This window comes from Dipodomys merriami, unplaced genomic scaffold, assembly GCF_024711535.1.
Source record: "Dipodomys merriami isolate MVZ:Mamm:240054 unplaced genomic scaffold, mDipMer1.0.p SCAF_5, whole genome shotgun sequence".
Lineage (NCBI taxonomy): Eukaryota > Metazoa > Chordata > Mammalia > Rodentia > Heteromyidae > Dipodomys > Dipodomys merriami.
The window spans coordinates 22185497-22205036 of record NW_027206068.1 but is presented as its reverse complement, the minus strand read 5'-3'; the positions used below and the strand labels follow the sequence as shown (position 1 = coordinate 22205036).

Below are 19540 nucleotides of genomic sequence, written 5' to 3'. Positions count from 1 at the left end.
GACATTCATAGCATTTACTGGACTGAACCACACAGCTTTTATGGGTAGGTACTTGCTTTCCATGAATGATTTGGCCTAGCAAGATGAACCTAAGTCTGAAAAAAGGTGTTCTGAATTTAAATTCTGGGTCCATTTGTTGCATGAAGTTGGATTCTCATTAAACAAACAAACAAAAACAACCCTTATATTCAAGATGTTTAAAAATCCCTTCCCTTGGGGAGTCATAAAACTCAATGTTTACCTTATAAAATTAAGAAAACTAAGAAAAGGGGTGGTTTTGGGAGGGGGAGAATGATGAAAGAAAAGGGGTGACATTGATCAAGATTGCATTGTAGGGGCTGGAAAGGTGGCTCAGTGGTAGAGTGCTTCCCTTGCATGCACAAGGCCCTGGGTTCTATTCCTCAGCACCACATGAGCAGGAAAAGCCGGAAGTGGTGCTATGGCTCAGTGATAGAGTCCTAGCCCTGAGCTGAAAAGCTGCGGGACAGCGCCCAGGCCCAGAGTTCAGGCTCCATGACCAACCCCCCACCACTACCCCCCAAAAAAAGATTGCATTGTATTCATAAACTGCTTTGTTGAATAGCAACTCCTTTACACTACTTAAAGATATTTTTTTAAATCTACAAAAAAAATCACTCTCCTCAAAACAATGCATCCAATTTAAATAGCAGCTTATTGAATTTGAAGTTGTTTGATGGCAATTAAAGCATATAAGTTCATTATTATTTTGCCTCAGTTTCAGTTGCCAGAGCATAAAAAGAATATTCACTAAATTTTTGCCATTAAACTTAAAAACATCATCATATAACATACATACTTGTATACATATTTCTGCACTTCCTTTATATAGTGTACTGTATGATACATTGTCACTGTACTATAACAGTGTACACCATGCATTACATACAGCTTATAGTGGAATATGGTATTTCATCTCCTCTCTGAACAAGTATACATACATTTTCTCGATATGATGCCAGACTCAGCATCACTGTCCTCAGTGGTCTACTTCAATATGTGAACCTGAATGTCTATAATCCAGTATAATGCTGTCTCCACTCACAGACAGCTATTGACAAGCAAACTATTTTTATTTCACCTTCCTGACATATTTCCATTTATTAAATCTATTTCAACAGTCACAAACTCAGGCATATTTGCACTTCCATTTATAAGTCTCAAGACCTAGTAGCAATGCAAAAGGAAGGATCTTTTTCTTTGTTTCAAACCAAAATGGAATGCATGTTTGTTTGTTGTTTTTTTTGTTTTTTTTTTGTTTTGGTTGGTCATGGGGTTTGAACTCAGAGTGTAGGTACTGTCCCTGAGCTCTTTTGCTCCAGGCTAGTGCTCTGTCACTTTGAGCCACAGCTCTACTTCTAATTGTCTGGTGGTTAACTGGAGGGAAGAGTCTCATGGATTTTCCTGCCTGGGCTGGCTTTGAACCGCGATCCTCAAATCTCAGCCTCCTAAATAGCTAGGATTACAGGCGTGAACCACCAGCACCTGGCTCTGGTATGCATTTTTTAATACAGAGTTATAACTATAAGCAGAACACAACACAAGGAGAGGATATCCAAAATGTTTACTGAGCATTTTAAAAGTTAGGAAGTAAAGAAAAAAAGGAAAAAAATAAGGACTGACCATTTCCTTGTCACACAGATAAATGAGAAGAACTGAAATAAAACAGAAAAGGCCAGCCCGCCACATAGACTCACCTGCATTGGAGCCAGTCAAATTGTAGCGTGCATTCAGCTTTTTGATAATGTTCTCATGGATTTGGTTCCACTCACTCTCTGTGTTACACCTATGAAAACATTATCACTTAGTTATCTTTAATGATACATAAAGATCAAGCAATGACCTGAAGAACACACCAGCTCTTTTGGATAGACCCACCAGAATATACTTCCCAAAGCTCCTTGGAGTTTCCAACAATTCACCACAAACAACTGTTACATTTCAGCATGGCTGCGCTAAGAATAAATTGGAACATCCATACTTGATAATGTCAGACCACCTACCCTGTGACTGAGGTAGCTAGGACAAACAATTTGAAATTTACAAGTGGTTCCCAAAATAGAAAATATGCCAAAGAGAACAATGAAAGGCACTGCAGACTGAGTTCAAAGCCCTAGAGCAAACATCTCACTCTTCTTTATGTTCCCTTTCTGTATGTATGTTGTGATATAGTAGTGGCAATGTACTAAAGAACATTAAATGTATTAGGATAATGCCTTGTTTATATTCAATGTTCAATAAATATTGGTTCTCATTAGAGCAGTTTCTGACTTCTGTAACATGGCCAGATTTGGCTAGCATGAAAATGTAACAAATTAAGGCAAAATGAAATTCATTAATACAGCTTACACTGGCAAAAGGCTGGCATGGTGTACCAAACAGTCACAAAACTACTCAGATTTTTCCATGTCTGAGAGAATAGCACTGCTCTACCTTCTTACGCTTACAGTCATTGGTACCTCTTTATTTATCTAGCTCATGTTTGTTTACATAGTGTAATCCACCGTGTGTGTGTGTGTGTGTGTGTGTGTGTGTGTGTGTGTGTGTGTGTGTGCATAAAATCAGAGGTTCTGAAAATTGGATTTAGGCTAATTGATATCTAATGTCCCTTAAGTTTGTTTAACAATTGGATAGATGAATGTCCCTCTGACTGGTGATTCCTGATGACACATAAAAGACTATTTGCTATTCACCTTTACTATTACAACTCCTCTAGTTAGGTTGTGGAGAACTTCTATCATTTAGGTATGTTTGTAAATTTGCTATGATCCCTAACTAGCCAGAAATGCTTCTTCCCAAGAGTCTAGAGTTTCAAGATTCTATGTACCATTGATCCAAATATTCCACAGTAGAGCTTTCTTTTCCTAGTGATAATCATGTTTGAGGCAGATAGCTCACAATTACTAGCTTATATACCTGTCTATTTTATCATCACAGGCTTTTCCAGGATGAATATGACAGAGATTATTTTCAGCTGAGCCCTGAGTTTAGAGGATTGGAATTCAGATGGAACAAGGCATCCTACTTGACTAATTGTGAGACTACATTGCCATTTAGTACATGTTACCTCTAGTTTTATTTCAGTTAAACAGGGTAGGAAGAAGGCTTGCTTTCTACTAAATAGCTAATTGACACCAGAACATATGCTTTAAGAAAATTTGAGATTACCTGTAATCCCATCACTTAGGAGGCTGAGGCAAGAAGACTACATGTCTGAGGTGAATGTGTGCAATACAGTAAGATTCTGTCACAAAAAACAAACAGAATCCCCAACTCCTAAGGAGGGTGATATTAATGCCTTCAGTTTCAGACAACACATTTATTACTTTATATGAATCCCTACGGGGTTAGAGACTTTATTGTACTAACAAACAGAAAACACTTCTAAATTTTTTCTGACTAGCTTTCCTAACATGCTGATTTTTTTTCTTTTTGTTGAGATGGGTTTTTACTTTGTAGCCCTGGCTGGCCTTGAACTTAAGATCTTCCTCCTGTCTCAATTTCCTAAGTGCTAGGATTAAAGCATACACAGCATTTCCTAAATTCATAGTTCCTTCCAACTGTGCAGTGAATGCTTTGACTGGTTAGTATTCTCAGGAAACTTCTTTACAACTTGCTGAATTGGCATTTTTAAGGCATTTCTCTTTAGGAAGAATTACCCAGAACCTTATTTGATGCTGAAGGGGGGGGGGAGGGGTGTAACTAGCAAAAAAAAAAAAAAAAAGCAACTACAAAGAATAGCACAATTTATTTTTACAAGAGAGTATCTCCCACATGCAGAGGTGAAATTCAGGGTCCTCTTCAGCTGGCTGAATCATAAAGGGCCCTGCATGTCATTGTCAGCCTCTCTGTTACCCCAGTGGCCACTCACACCTGGCATAATAGCCATGAAAAAACAATCTGATCATCTGAGGGCCTCAAGCTCTGGAGTTGGACAGTCACGGCTACAGGTTGCTTTCCCTTTCAAGGCTGGTGCTCCAATACTCAAACCATACCTCCACTTCCGGGTTTGTTTGTTTGTTTGCTTGCTTGTTAATTAGAGATAAAAAATTCTCTGGCACTTTTCTGCCAAGGCTGGCTTCAAACTACAATCTACAGATGTCAGCCTCCCTCGAGTAGTTAAGAATTACAGGTGTGAGCCACCAGTGACTGACAAAATCATTATTTTAAACAAGTTATATTTATGACTACCAACAGAGTTTGACAACGATTTCACAGTAGATTTCAAATCCAACCCTTAAAAAATAAAGGCTAACAGATAATTCAGAAGAGAGAGAAAAAAACAAACCCACTAGGTTCAAGAAGGTTGTTCAAGTTTACAATGAAGGTCACTGATCTTATCCATCTTAACAAGGATACAACATTTGCAGTCATAAACCAGTGGCTATAGATAAATCTTTGTCAACTAATTATCAAATGTGCTTGCAGAGGTCCCATTGGGTAGAAAGTAGATAAATCCATGAAACCCTGCAGCAGCGGTCACAAAGCAATTTAAAGTATGTATCCCGTAGGCAATGGCCCAGTTGTACTATCATGATGTTTGAAAACACTAGTGGCATATGTTGTATCTTTCCACACAAGCTGTGGAATAAAAAATGAAAGCAAATTTCCTCATGGAAGAAACCAGCAGTGTGGGCCTCAAACCAGGACTGGGGACAACCTAATGGGTCTGCTCTGATGACATTACAGTACTGTTCATCTCTCACTTCAAACCATGGGGAGGTCGTGAGGGTGGGTTGATTCAAATAAGTGATTTTCTTGGTAATATTATGGGATGAACTGTATACCCACTAAAAGGTAAAGTCCTAAAGTCTAGAAGCTTAGGAAGTGACCTTACTTGGGAAAAGGATATTTACAGAGACAATCAAGTTAGAACAGGGCCACTGGGGGTGGGCCTCCACCCAACATAATAGTGACCTACAAAGGCGAAATGTACATAGAGATGTACAAGGAGACTGCTTTGTAATAGTGAAGGCAGGTACTAAGGAACATCAGAGATTGCCAAAAAAAGCATTAAGGCCAGACAGGCTTGGAGCAGATTCCCCCTCAGAGCCCTCAGAGGGCACCAACAGCCAACAAACACCTTGACCTCAGATTTTAGCCTTCAAAATGGTGGAAGAAAACTCTGTTGTTTAGGCCATGATGTTTGTGTTACCTTGTTACAGCACGTCAGGAAAAACTGATACATGGAATATAGGGTTAATGTGCTCTCCTAAATTACTCATAAAAAAGTAAGCTCTCTACTTTTGGAGTACAAATTAATTGTCTGAAGTTTAAGACGTATTAGACTTATAAATTCAACGGAGGTATTCTATATAGCCAATGATTTACCTGATCATTATACTGTCTGTATTTTTTAGCTTTATTATTGATTGACTGATTAAGACAGAGTCTTGATATGTAGTCCAGGGTGGCTTCAAACTTTTAATGTTCCTGCTTCAGCCTCCTAACTGCTGGGATTTGAAGTATGGGCCAACAAGCCCAGCTACCTTGTATTTTTCCTTTTATACAGTACTGGTAATTGAACCTAGGGCCTCTCACATGCTAGGCAAGTACTTTGCCACTGAGTATATTTGTAGCCAGTTTTTAATTTCTTAATTCCCCTGACAAACAATGTGATGTAGGCTCATTTTTAGCAAATCTATTGATGACTGGCCTTTGAAAAAGTATTCAAATTCAACAATCCCTTGTTCTTCAATCTCCAAATAAAGAAGCATTCATCCAGATTCATATGTAGCAACCTCCTTCCCCTCAATCCCTACATGGGATGTTTCTTACATGTACACTTTCAGGACAAGGTCATCTTTTGTCTCTCCTGTTAACAGGTCTGCAATACTAAGGACTGCACAGCCAAAGGGTCGCCGATACTGGACACTGCAGGCATTCTTTTTTTCTCCAGCTCCCATTCGACCTGTCCAATTAAAAAGCAAAAATAAACATGGAAATATTTGATTACAAACACCTTAGAGACATGCAGTGTTATGTTCCTGTCATCCCAAGCTACTGGGGAACCATAGTGGGTGTGGTAGTGTTTGCCTGTCATCGCAACGATACAGTGAAAAGCACAAATATGAGGACTGCAGTCTGCATTGACCTGGTTATAAAAACTGTCTTGAAAATAAACAAACCAAGGAGGAGCTGGTAAAGTGGCTCAAGTAGTAGAGTGCTGCTTAACAAATGTGAGGTCCTAAGTTCAAACCTCAGTACTGCAAAAAAGGGAAAGAAAGGGAGCATAGGAGATTCTGACAATATAACAGGTAATGAGTATATGTGATTAGAGTATGCTCCCGTAAGGATTTAAAACTCAGTCCATTACAGACATATGATTTTGTCACATATTTTAAATATATTGATACATGATTTCATTATGACAATAGGAAGGCTTGAAATCAAGGCTTGAAGCTCTTGTTTGGCTCTCTTGCTTACAACTGGTACTCTATCATTTGGGCTATACCTCCAGTCCAGAATTTTGCTGGTTAATTGAAGATGGGATTTTGCCTACTTTTAAGCCTTGGATGGCTATGAAATGCAATTCTCCAGGGTTCAACCTCCCCAGTAGCTACAATTATAGGCATGGTCCACCAATGCTCAGCTTACTATTAGTGTCTTACTATTATTTTCAATGAGTTATGTTGGAGACCAAGAATACAAAGTATGCTGGAACTGGAATACAACAAGATAATATTGGGGGAAAAGTGTGCAAATTTGTCTCCATATGATCACCAACAGGTCCATAAATTGTTTCCATTTAAGCGAGATTCTACATCACCTCAGGAAGTCTCTACCACTTCCAAAATCAAATGCTAAATAGAAAAAAAAATAAAGAGAGAAATATGCAATTTTGTTTTCCTTCATCAGTAACAAAGAAAAACTACCTCTGTAATACATCACTTTAAGGGAAAGACTTATAAATAGAAGCTTGAAAACATGGTTAGAATCAAAATTAAAAAATGGATATCGGTTACTTTTTAGTCTTATGAAATACATGAAATATATCTGAAATATAATACCTGAAATACAATTGTCTTATGACATAATGCTATATTCCATGGATAAATTGTAATCTTCATCATCTTAATATTTTGGCTATAAATTATTTTATAATGTTGTATTTAAATTTGATGATCAATCAACCAACCATATTTTTACTTAAAGAACTGATTTAAACAATACCAGGCTACACTAAAGCCACCAGTATAAGCATCTTCATTACAGCATTGTTTACCATAGCTAAGATATGGAATTAACCCAGATGCCCCTCAGTGGACAAATGGATCAAGAAAATGTGGTATATATACTCAGTGGAGTTCTATGCATCCATCAGAAAGAATGACTGATCCATTCATAAGGAAATGGAAAGGCTTGTAAAATATTATGCTAAGTGAAGTAAGTCAGACCCCAAAGAAACATAAGCCACATAGTTTCCCTCATTTGTAATAACTAGAATGTGCCTATAACTCTACAAGTAAACCAAATGGATATAAAAGACAAATAATTGCACCTGGACATGATTAGTTAAACAGCAGCCTAAAAATTCACACAGTGAGAACAAAGAAGGATATTCTTAGGAGAGGATGTGAGGGCTCAATAGCTATGTGTATGATCATATAAAATGATGATTATCAAAATGAACTCCAAGGCATGGAAATAGTTTTTTTATTGTATTGTTTGTGGTTTCTTTTTCCTACCTTTTTTTTCCTTTGCTTTTTTCCCCTTTTGTCATTGTTTTTTATTTCTGTACCCTTTGTCTTCTATAGAAGTTTATCTTCTTTGGGGAGGGGGAGGGAAGCACAGAAACAGTATGACAAAGGGTAAACCAATCCAGCAGTGAAACCTACTAGACACTATGTTGGAAATGAACTATACATTTGGAATTTGGGGGAACTGGGAAAGAATTAGGGAGATGGTGGCAGGGTTCCATAGTAAATGTATTCATTACCTGACTTATGTAACTGTAACCCCTCTACATCACCTTCACAATAAAAATTTAAAAATCTTTAAAAAAATATAGGAGAAAAAGAAACTTTGTCTGTTTGTTAAACTAAAAAAATGTTCAATTCATCTCTATTTTTGGTATCGCCTCAGAATTCATTAGAACTAATTATTTATTATAATCTCTTTCAATATCGTGATTTAAGTTTTTATAAACTACTCATTTATCATTTGTATATGCAAGATGACAAAATGATTAGCAGATTCCCGAGAGCAGAATTTTTAAGCTAATATTAGAAAAGAAGTTCATCAGTAAAAAAAAAAACTGAAAAAGATTTTTCTACGGATTCTTTCAGCTCTGACTTCCTTGCTTACACAAGGCATTGCACACATACCAGCCTTCTGTTTTCTTTCATTCTTTTGGAAACTTTCTCTTTCTCGAGTACTACACTAAAGAAAAACTTGTGTCTTGGGGAGACTGGCTAGAGATCACCCAAGAGAACCCTCCAGCAAGCTCTCTCACTGAGCACCAGCTCCTCTTTTCTTACTTGTTCTCAAACACAGTTTTACATTTCTTCCTGGCTCTGTGGGTACAACAGCCTGGGATACCAAGATTGTGGTGTAAATGCTACACCAAAAAAGATGATTTCATACCAGCCTTTGTCTTCCCAACGCTAATGAGAATTCATAGTTCCGCTGTGATTTCTAAGAAAATGTTCTCAGCATAAGTAGGGAGTTAAAACATTGAAAAGCCAGTTGAAAGTCAAAAGGGCAGGGACAGAGGATGAAGAGATGAAGGAGATATAAAACCATTAACCCTCTCTTTTCCCCTTCCTTCTTTCCAAATCAAAGACCTGGGCATAAATTCTCAGAACAAAGGTACCACTGCTCCTGTCTTCAGCAGTCAGAGAGGTTAGCATGCCCTTTCCCACTAAAGTAGATACAAGGGACTTTCTATAAAAAGCAAAAAGCATCTGTCCCTACTAGATAACAATCTTCCACTCTGTAATTCCACTTCATCAAAAAAGCTGTCAGACTAAGTCTTAACCTTTCTTTTTTTTTTGTCTTAACCTTTCATGGAGTGTTTTACCGTATTCTCATTTCTCCTACGTCTCAAAATATTGCAGCAACAAATGTTTGTTTATTGTTAAGTGTTTTGCAATAATTCCAGAGAAGTAGTTGACTACATCTAGGGATGGGTACAGCATTAATTCTGAGGATGTAATGATCACAAATATCTGTAAGCTAAAAATTACAATCACTACTCAAATGCCAAGCATTTGAAAGGCAGATCTTGGCTTCAGTAATATCTCTGCAAGTGAAGGTCAAGGGCTAAAAGGGCTCATTTTCTGCTCTAAGTCCTCCAAACCTACAGACAGTAATTAGAAAGTTGGGAAGCAAAAAAAGTAGTTGACTTTTCCTTCAAAACTATAGTAGTTTCCAGGTACATTTTAGTAATATTTACATAAAAATATCCCAAACTACATTTCACAAGAACAACTGCTAATAAAAATTTGAAATAAAACACCAACAACAAAGAAATACAAAATAACAAGCTGGTCCCCTGCCATCTTAGGATCAGAGGGTTTTTTTTAACTCAAAAGCACACAGCAACAAAAGGTTCTGATTTTTCCAACATTTTAAAAGATTCTTTCCAATCCTTTTCTTGAGTATGTATTTTTAAGACAAACAATTAAAATGACAAACATGCCAGGTGCCAGTGGCTGATACCTGTAATCCTAGCTACTCAGGAGGCTGAGATCTGAGGATCATGGTTCCAAGCCAGTCCAGGCAGAAAAGTCCCCATGAGACTCTTATCTACAACAAACTACTCAAAAAACCAGAAGTGGCACTGTGGCTCAGTTGGTAGAACACTAGCCTTGAGTACAAAAAGGCTCTGAGAGAGAGCGTAAGCTATGAGTTCAAGCCCCACAACCAGCAAAAATATAAATAAAACCACAGTTTACTTTTAAATAAAGTATTTGTATATTCTCCAAATTAAAAAAAAATCAGCTTTCACAATACATTTTTAATGAAAATCTATGTTGGAATGACAACATATTTTATTGTCTTCTTTACTGTATGTACAAAATAAATGACTAAAGTAAAGAAAAAAGCTCAATTCATAGAACGGCATGGCAAGCTATTAATTACTTGACTTAAGGGTTCCGGTACAGTTAGCAAGGAAGTAGAAACCAAATCTCCAACAGCTGAGTAGCCTTAATACAAAACTGCTCAGGCTATGCTATTCCTCATTTTACCTAGATGCTCTGCTATAAAAGGTCTGCTTTCACAGGCATTTTATGTAGAAAAAAAATAAGGGGATGTATTCTGCTCCACTGAACAAGTTCACTGTAAAACTTAAATGTGTTCTGTAAGATGTAAATAAATGCTGCATCACATAAAAGTTTTCATGCTCAAATCATATTTTGGGAAATCTGAGGTCAACAAAGTTGAAGAAGTATATTTTTCTCTATAGGATTTTTCAAACCCCTTAATAAGCTGATGGCATTATATAAGTCAAAAAATAACATAGTATTCAGTATCTTGTAATCTCTGCAGAATCTTCGATAATGTGTTGTAGCATTCTCCAATTAGGAAGATAAACTTGTAGGAAATTTAGCTTCCCAAAATTTATGTTATCTTATTGAAATGTAAAGACAAAAACACATGTTTGAATCAAGTATGTTTAGGAGGTCTCCACCAAACCAAAATAAAACACCACAGTACTTAACTGACATTGAGAGAGACTAAAATCTATTTAAACTACACGAGGAGGTACTATGTGAGGTCAGAGAGGCTCGAGAAAATTTCTCAAAACCTGTGCTTCTTTTCAAATTTGGCTCCAAATAGCAAAAAGTACCACAGAGTCCTTTCACCTACTTTTCTCAATGGCTGTACCTACCAATTCGGATAATGTGCACAGTGATGTAGATGTCCTTTCTTAGTTCGCTGCTGCCCAAATCCTACCAAGAAATGAAGTCTGATTATTTTAAAATTCATAATCTGCACAGTACCTTGAAGAGAATAGTGCTTTACTTTCACAAAAAGAAAAAAGACAAAGATAAACATAGATATTTGTAAGGAAGCACATGATTCAAATCCTGTTCTAAAAATATCAGTAAACTTATTTAACAGGTACTTTCACTGCTTTAACTGACTTTTTACTTGGACCTAGAAATTAAAAAGCAGAATAGCTTGGCATCCCTCTCCCCATTTTTGTATCTGTCTTTGCTCTTGAGTCATTCACCTTGAAGCATGATGGAATTCAGAAAGGGCAGGACTGATAACATTTTTACAAAGATGGACAGAAGAAACTGCCCTCCAGAAAACCAGCCTCAAATCCAGACTGGGACTGTTCAATTCCATATACTTTTCATCCATGGTCAAAATTATCTTCCTGTTTAAACCTAAGGCTCATATCTGTACTCTGGAAGATGGGTTGAAGCAGGCCAACCTCCTTTTCCTGCCCATTTTCACTACACTTTTTATATGGCATGATGGGTAGGTGGCCAAATCTGAAATGTATAACCCATGGAGTTTGTGTCTGGGTTCTAAAATTCCAGAGTAATCAACTTTACACCATTAATATTTAAAAGTAAAACCACTCCCCGACTTGAACATCTATAAAGCAGATTCTAGATAGGCCCTGTCATGTGAGATTCATGCTAGGCCCTACCATTAGCTGGCTTAATTTGGTAATGGTATAATAAAGATTAACAATACTCTAATGTATATACTATATGAAACAGAGTCAATGATACACTAAAGAAAGTAAAGGTAGCCAGACACCAGTGGCTCACACCTGTAATCCTAGCTGCTGAGGAGGCTGAAATCATAAGACCGTGGTTCAAAGCCAGCCCTGGCAGCAAAGTCCATGAGACTCTTGTCTTTGATAAACCACCAGAAAACTGGAAGTGGCACTGTTGCTCAAGTGGTAGAGCGCTCGCCTTGAGCTGTAGAGCTCAGGGACAGTGCCCAGGCCCGGAGTTCAAGCCCCATGACCGACCAAAAAAAAAAGAAGAAGAAGAAGAAAAAAGAAAGTAAAGGTAATCATTATTGGAATCATCTGGAATTCTGGTTATTGATGCATTTATTTGCAAGGTTCAAGAAAATTCACTATGTTCTTTCACAATTAGTACCAACAAGCACATTATGGAGAATACACTTCAAGGGTAAAAGAAGACCCACTTACCAGAAAGAGAGAGCAATGTCGTTCAGGTTTATCTGGGGCTTTGGGAAGCCCATTTCTGTTCAGTCTCAAGAAAAATCTCTCGCTGTAAGAAAAAGACCAGTTTAACATTAAACAAAGTTAATATTAAAAAATAAATATTAAAAATATCTAATATTTTTCTGTGCTCTAATTGTTTTAAGTGTTGAGCTAAGCATTTGCTAGGTCCTTTATGTAACATCAAAATTGTTTCTTTGAATTAAGAGGTTATGGAAGACAAGAAAGATTTGCTTCACTTGTGATAAGACTGATAAAGCTGCAGCTGCACACTTACAAAAAATTAAATCTTAAAGCAACAGGTTAGGTTTCCATGTCATATAATGCCATTGCTATTTATTCCCCAAAGCAGAAACAAATGCACAATATGAGAACACTCAGCTGGATGCTTCATGTGTTTGTACCTAACATTTGCATGATTTTATCATCTTCCTTAATTAAAAATAATAAATGTCTTTATATTTCATAGTTATCTAGGTCTCTAATCGAAAACACAAATATTAGTTCCAAGAAATAAAATTTGAATTTTCTTTTGTCTACAAATGAACAGATCTCAAAATCTCCACATAAATGATGCTGAGCAGCCACTAATTACAGGTCACAGATACTTTGATACCACTTAAATATGAGGTAATCTTTGACATTATTTGCTTATATTCAAAAAGATAAAATGAACTAGAAACCCAAGAAAAAATGAATCTACTCACTACCACAAGTTTCAAATCCTCACTGAATTTCAATATCATTGGTGCCTAAGGAAGAATCAAATAGCAGGCAGCCTCAGGCAGAGAACACAGAACCAATGTCCAATGAATGTGAAATTATTTCATGGGAAGGCATTGCCAGTGCAGCTTGCATCAAGGGAGCAAGCAGGAAAATGGAGTGAAAAACATTAATAAAAGGCTAAGAATCTACCAAGTCTCTATGTTATATTCATTACTAGACCTTTGCCTTAATAATGGCTCTGCCATTCAAGAGGTAAAATAAGAACCATAAACAGATCTCCAAGGAAGCATACTGAGTTAAATTTACAACTGTTTTCAGAATACTTTCATTCATTTTTATGATCTAGTCTAGATGGATATATTTAACAGATTCAGTTGCTATCTAAACCTCATCTTTTTTTTTTTAAATATTAGGCCTATTCCTGACCTCTGATATGAGGAAGGGCAACCAATATACATTTCTATGGGACCATTTCCATTCCTATTACCCAAACTTTTTGCCACATAACAGGTGGATAATAAGGAGAGAATGTAAGGATTCTCGACGAAGACAAAAATTCTTCTACGACAGTACTCTGAAATAAAGGCTGTAAATGACATACACAATCAGGAAAACAGAATTAAACTAGCATGTTCACATTGTCACTTACTATATTTTTAAGAGATTTTAAGCTCTTTCAGAGTGAAAGGAAATTCACTATTACTTCAAAAAAGATACAATAAAAATCAACAAAACTATACATTGGCATAAAAATCATACTCTAAAATATTCCCTATATGAGGATTTTTTGAGAATTCACCATTTAACAGGCTCTTTACTAATGTCTTCCTGGGTGGATTAACTTCTATAACTTGTCATGTCTTTAGAAAGTAGATAAAATTATAATATCCATTCAATAAAACACTAAAAGGTTTTTTTCAAAGATCACAGAGCCAGTGAGTAACTGAGTACGGATTTTATCCCAGGTGTTAACTGTAAAACCCTCATTCTTCATTTAAATGTTAGTGGTACATTATTTTTTGCTCTATACAAATATTGAGCAAATAGTTTCATAATATTGGGAGGATACAGGAAAAGACACTCATCCACAAGACTTAGTCAGGCCTAGTTGCAAGAATTCAAGCTCACTTTCTCATTTTTTCAATGAAAGTGTGACTTAGAAAATAAATTATTCTACTAAAGGAGGAAAAACTCCAAAAAGATTTAACAACACAATGTTACTTATTCAAAACTACTCAGGGTTAAGGCATTTGTTTTGCTTCTTAGTCACCAGTCACTTAAGCGTTTTACAAATAGAATCTTAGCCACAAACACAAGTAAAATGAGCATTTGCCCTCTCCTCAAAGGACATCATGCCCTCCTGTCTATTCTTTGAGAAGTGCTTCTGTGTGAGTCTCCTCTTTATCCCTCCTGAATCATTTGAGTAAATTCTACTTTATCTAATGACATGCCAGTCTGAAATGGTGAATATCAATGAAATGAAAATACAAATGCCAACCAGACATTTTAGATATTAAAGCTTCAAGTTTAATGTTGTTATAAAATATGATTCTGTATCTGCAATTTTCATTAATATGCTGGTAAAATGTTTTCTAAAGTATCATAGTCCAGAAACAGATTGGTTTTTTTTTTGCTCTGTCACTGTTTTCATTTCACTAGTCTAGACAGAATCCTGATTATGCAAGGACTATACTATATCATATCCTGTTTCGGAATATCAATATGTACTGAGCCAGTGACATGTCCCTTAGTTTAATCATGCCTTAAGGGGAAAATTAAAATAGAAGGAGATGGGTGCCATGGAGAAATAAGCCAGTGCAATTGATTAAAAACCAGACCTCTTTTAAAAGAAAATCTCCATGGCCAATTAAAATTATTTCTTATTCATTTGGTGACACACTATTGTTAAACAAATCCAATCAGTTTCTCTTCATCTTTAGTGATATAGCAACTATTTAACCAGCAAATGCGGTTAGAAGATTTAAAAGGCCTATAGGAATGTACTTCATAATCTTTGAATTATAATTATCCACTTATACTCACATTAAGAGAAAACCAGAGAGTATGCTTTCAGGGCCAAGAGAAGAACTGAACATGTTTTCCATATTTCATCCTATGCACCTTCTAAAATTCTCTGAACAAAGTATGTGGTCATGTGCAAGCCTATTTCTGATGCTCTATCTCAAGTTTGCTTCTACTGAAGTCCTCTTGTAAGTCTGATTAGGAAGTCTGATTCTATAACTGAAAAACTACTGTTACAAGATATCACTATTATATCCTTTACACTGTTTTCCTAATCTTAGAAAGGTTTACATTTGCTTCCTATTACATTGTGAACAAGTAGAGCATTGACTCATAAAAAGCTAACTAAAACTTATAGCCAATGACTTGGTATTCCTTGATAAAAATAAAGTCATACAATGTGGTAAGAAAAAAAATAATATCCAAACAACTAGAAAACATTAATTTCCTCCAGATATTCTCTCCCTTCTCCATAATATCCTTTACTTTATGGATACTCCAAAGAGAAATCTCAATCAATGATGCTTTATCACCAGGTATCAGATTCACCTAATGAATTCTGAACCCTACATCATACCACTTAACTCTGTCCCTATGTACATTTCTTATCTTTATTATATTACATTATACATAGTGATTGCAAAATCTATAGTCATGTTTTCTAATACCTTCTTCTTCTCAGAGAGTAAGCAGATAGGATCCAGCAGAGGAAAATTATTATTTGACTTTCTTCTATACAATAACAGAAGAAATTTCACTATAGGAGATATTTAGTATCCACCTAAATTCTGTGAGAGAGCCATTGTAAATCATGATACTCTAAGCTACTATTTTCGTTAGAAATAAAGAATAAGTTGGATGCTGGTAAGCTAATGCCTATAATCCCAGCTATTAAGGAGGCTGAGATCTGAAGATCATGGTTCAAAGCAAAGCTGAATAGGAAAGTCCATGAGAAGCTGGAAGTGGTACTGTAGCTCAAATAGCAGAGTGCTAGCCTTGAACAAAAGAAGCTCAGGGACATAACCCAAGCTCTGAGTTCAAACCTCAGGACCTGTACACATACACACACAAAATAAGAGTAACAAATCATAATCATTTATTATTTACAACCTATCTTCTCCCAATAAGGATTAGAGGAAACCAAGGTAATGTGATTAAGTATCCCACGCATGGCCTTTGGCGGAAAAAAAAGGTTGTGTTAAACTCTGATCTAGATTTTCCATAGATCTTCTCATTTGATAGTCATAACTACTCTATTAGGTAAAAGTTACTATCATCTACATTTGAGACATGAGAAATCTGGAGCTGAAAATGTTCACTAAGTTGACCAAAGTTACATGGTTAATCAAGAATGAAGACAAGGTATTAATATCCAGAATCTAGCTCAACAGTCTTGACTCTTAATCACAATGCATCGTTCCTTTAAAAGAACATACTACTTCAAAAATGGATGAGAAAGCATGACCGATTAAGTCAATGAATCATGGGCTTTATTGTGGAATTTTCAATAAAATATACAAATAGTTAAAATGCAGGAAGCCAAAAAGAAAAAAAAATAAGGCCATAGAGTATGCTTATAAAGTTTGTGCCTTGTGATCACCTGTTCAGTCAAACTATGAAATTTGATGTACTGATAAAGAGCTTTAATAATGAAGTGTGTTTCAATCACACAGTTTGAGATAAATGATCATAATGGAGATGCAAATACCACGGAAAAATATAGTAAGGATTAGAAGAGTCTAATGGCGGCTCTTCCATTTGTCAAAGGGATGCTTCTGTTTTACCCCTCAGGTGGCTCCAGGAGACTCTTTGCAGACTTCTGAGTAATAGTAACAAGTGGCTCTCCCAGCAGTATGTTCTTACTAAAATCTGTTGCCTTTAAAGAGCTCTATAAGGAGCATTGCATCCTGGGAGCAGCGCCTGGGTCCTTGGCCCTTGCTGCTCCCGGGGCATGGCCTTCAATTTTGGGACTCCCTTGGACACCTCCAGCACTGCTGCAGCCAAGGCCACACGGGCCAGAGGGTTTGGAAGATTTGGGAAGACATCGATAAGTGCAGGTTCTGCATTCAGCTTTTCTGCCCCAGCAAACACAGGCACTACTGGACTCTTCAGTGGCACTCAGAACAAAGGTTTTGGATTTGGTACTGGATTTGGCATAGCAACAGGAACCGTACTGGTTTAGGTATTGGTTTGGGAACTGGCCTGGGATTTGGAGGATTCAATACACAGCAGCAACAGCAGCAAATTAATCAGGTGGTCTCTTCAGTCAGCCTACACAAACTCCTACCCAGTCCAACCAACTGATAAATACTCCAAGTGCTCTTTCTCCTCCAACATTATTGGGAGATGAGAGAGATGCTATTTTGGCAAAATAGAATCAACTGCAAAGCCTTCTGGGGAACAGGAAAAGGATATTTCAACAATAATACTCCTCCAGTTGAATTTACATAAGAAAATCCCTTTTGTCGATTTAAGGCTGTAGGTTATAGCTGTATGCCAAATAATAAAAATGAAGATGGTCTATTGGTTTTAGTTTTCAACAAAAAAGAAACAGATATTCGAAATCAACAACAGCAGTTGATAGAATCACTACATAAAGTTTTGGGAGGAAACCAGACCCTTACTGTAAATATAGAGGGTATTAAAACATTACCAGATGATCAGACAGAAGTTGTCATTTATGTTGTTGAGCGTTCTCCTAATGGTACCCTAAGAAGAGTTCCAGCTACAACACCCTATTCCCATTTTGAACAAGCCAATATAAAAACACAGTTGCAGCAACTTGGTGTCACACTTTCTATAGCAAAAACAGAACTTTCTCCTGCACAGATCAAACAGCTTTTACAGAATCCTCCTGCTGGTGTTGATCCTATTATTTGGGAACAAGCCAAGAAGGAGAACCCTGATTCTGAAAAGTTAATTCCTGTACCCATGGTGGGCTTCAAAGAACTTCTCTGAAGACTGAAGGTTCAAGATCAGATGACTAAGCAGCATCAGACCAGATTAGATATCATATCTGAAGATATTAGTGAACTACAAAAGAATCAGACTACAACCATGGCCGAAGTTGCACAATACAAGAGGAAACTCATGGATCTGTCCCATAGAACTTTACAGGTCCTAATCAAACAGGAAATTCAAAGAAAGAGTGGTTATGCCATCCAGGCTAACAAAGAGCAGTTGTGGGTTCAGTTAGATACAATTCAGTGTGAACTAAATGCACCTACTAAGTTTAAGGGCTGGCCAAATGAACTGATGTCCCAGATCAGGATGCAGAATCATTTTGGAGCAGTCAAATCTGAAGAAAGATACTATGTAGATGCAGATCTATTACAAGAAATCAAGCAACATTTGAAACAACAACAGGAAGGCCTTAGCCACTTGATTAGCATCATACAAGATGATCTGTAGATATAAAGTTGGTAGAACATGGATTGAATGAAACCATCCACATCAGAGGCAGTGTCTTTAGTTGACAATTAACTTAGGTTATGGGTCTGTAAAATGCTTTCTCTTACTACATGAGGCCTTCCTTAAGATAACAACATGGAAGGAAAAGAAAGGAAGGATCCCCTCCTGTCTGGGATTTTTAAGATTGCTGACAAATTCACCTCACAGTTCTTCAAAGATTTCCATCTAAAAGTTTCAGTCACTTAAAAAGAGAAGTACATAATTCCCCAAAGTCTTGTACTTTTGTACATTTTTACAACAGCTTTGCATGTAATTACAGTGTTTAGTTTTTATATCAAGTTCACACATAACAAAACTGGGTTATTACTTGGCTGCTGGAGATTTGTTCTTCAGGATGTAAATCAGTTTTTATATCTGTGAGTTCAACTGTGGGAGGAGTTAAGAAAATTTAGAAGTATATAATGATTAATGTGGTTTTCTTTTTGTTCTGTAAAGATTTGAAATATATTTTATATTAATTTACACAACACCTAGACAATTAGGATATAACAAAATTACCATTTCTGCAAAGTTTTTATTTTTTAAACCTTTTATTTCTAAAAATATGAAAACTTTAAAATAAATGCTTAATTTGTAAAAATAAAATAGCTCTACAAGAAACTAAGGTCTAAAGTCAAAGATTTTGGTATTATATATGATACATGGTTTTACGGTTCAAAAATTTGTTTATAATTCTATAGAGATTTTTATATATCCTCATATAAGTTCATGTTTATTATTCTGCAAGCAATCTCACATCAGAAGCTAAGCCATCTAGGAACTTAAAGCATATGATAGTTTTCCAACATGTACTTTATCCAAAATACATGAATGGGTAGTATCTTGGCATGTACTGTCAAATATTAGGAAGTTAGCCAAATCTATTAAAAAATACCAAGAATGTTTTAAAATGATTTTCAATAGTTAAATAATTGAAACTGATTTATAGTCTCCAAAATTAGCAATAACAAGAGAAAATATTGAGAATGGTCATGTTCCCATAAACTAATTAGAAAAACAACAGAACTGGGAAGATCTTTGATAGTCAGGCAGCAAAATGGAGCAAAACCTCCACACAGTCACTGTCGTAAGGCTAACAATGAACACCAATTCTACACTGAGTAGGAATGAAGTCAGGATGAAACAGCAGGAGCAACTGAAATG

The 19540-nt window shown here is 36.3% G+C and overlaps 1 protein-coding gene and 1 pseudogene across 4 annotated transcripts in view; one reads left to right on the top strand and one right to left on the bottom strand.

Moving 5' to 3' along the window:
* Dock4 (dedicator of cytokinesis 4) overlaps nucleotides 1–19540 on the bottom strand; it is a 431845-nt gene that overhangs the window by 174168 nt on the left and 238137 nt on the right. For all 4 annotated transcript variants that reach the window (XM_069996180.1, XM_069996183.1, XM_069996182.1 and 1 more), the window contains exons 9-12: nucleotides 12146–12227; nucleotides 10856–10916; nucleotides 5797–5929; nucleotides 1716–1804 (exon numbers count right to left, since the gene is read on the bottom strand). In XM_069996180.1, coding sequence (XP_069852281.1) covers nucleotides 1716–1804; nucleotides 5797–5929; nucleotides 10856–10916; nucleotides 12146–12227 — 365 coding nt within the window. The remainder of the gene's footprint in view (nucleotides 1–1715; nucleotides 1805–5796; nucleotides 5930–10855; nucleotides 10917–12145; nucleotides 12228–19540) is intronic.
* On the top strand, nucleotides 16878–18402 carry LOC138810069 (nucleoporin p54 pseudogene; annotated as a pseudogene).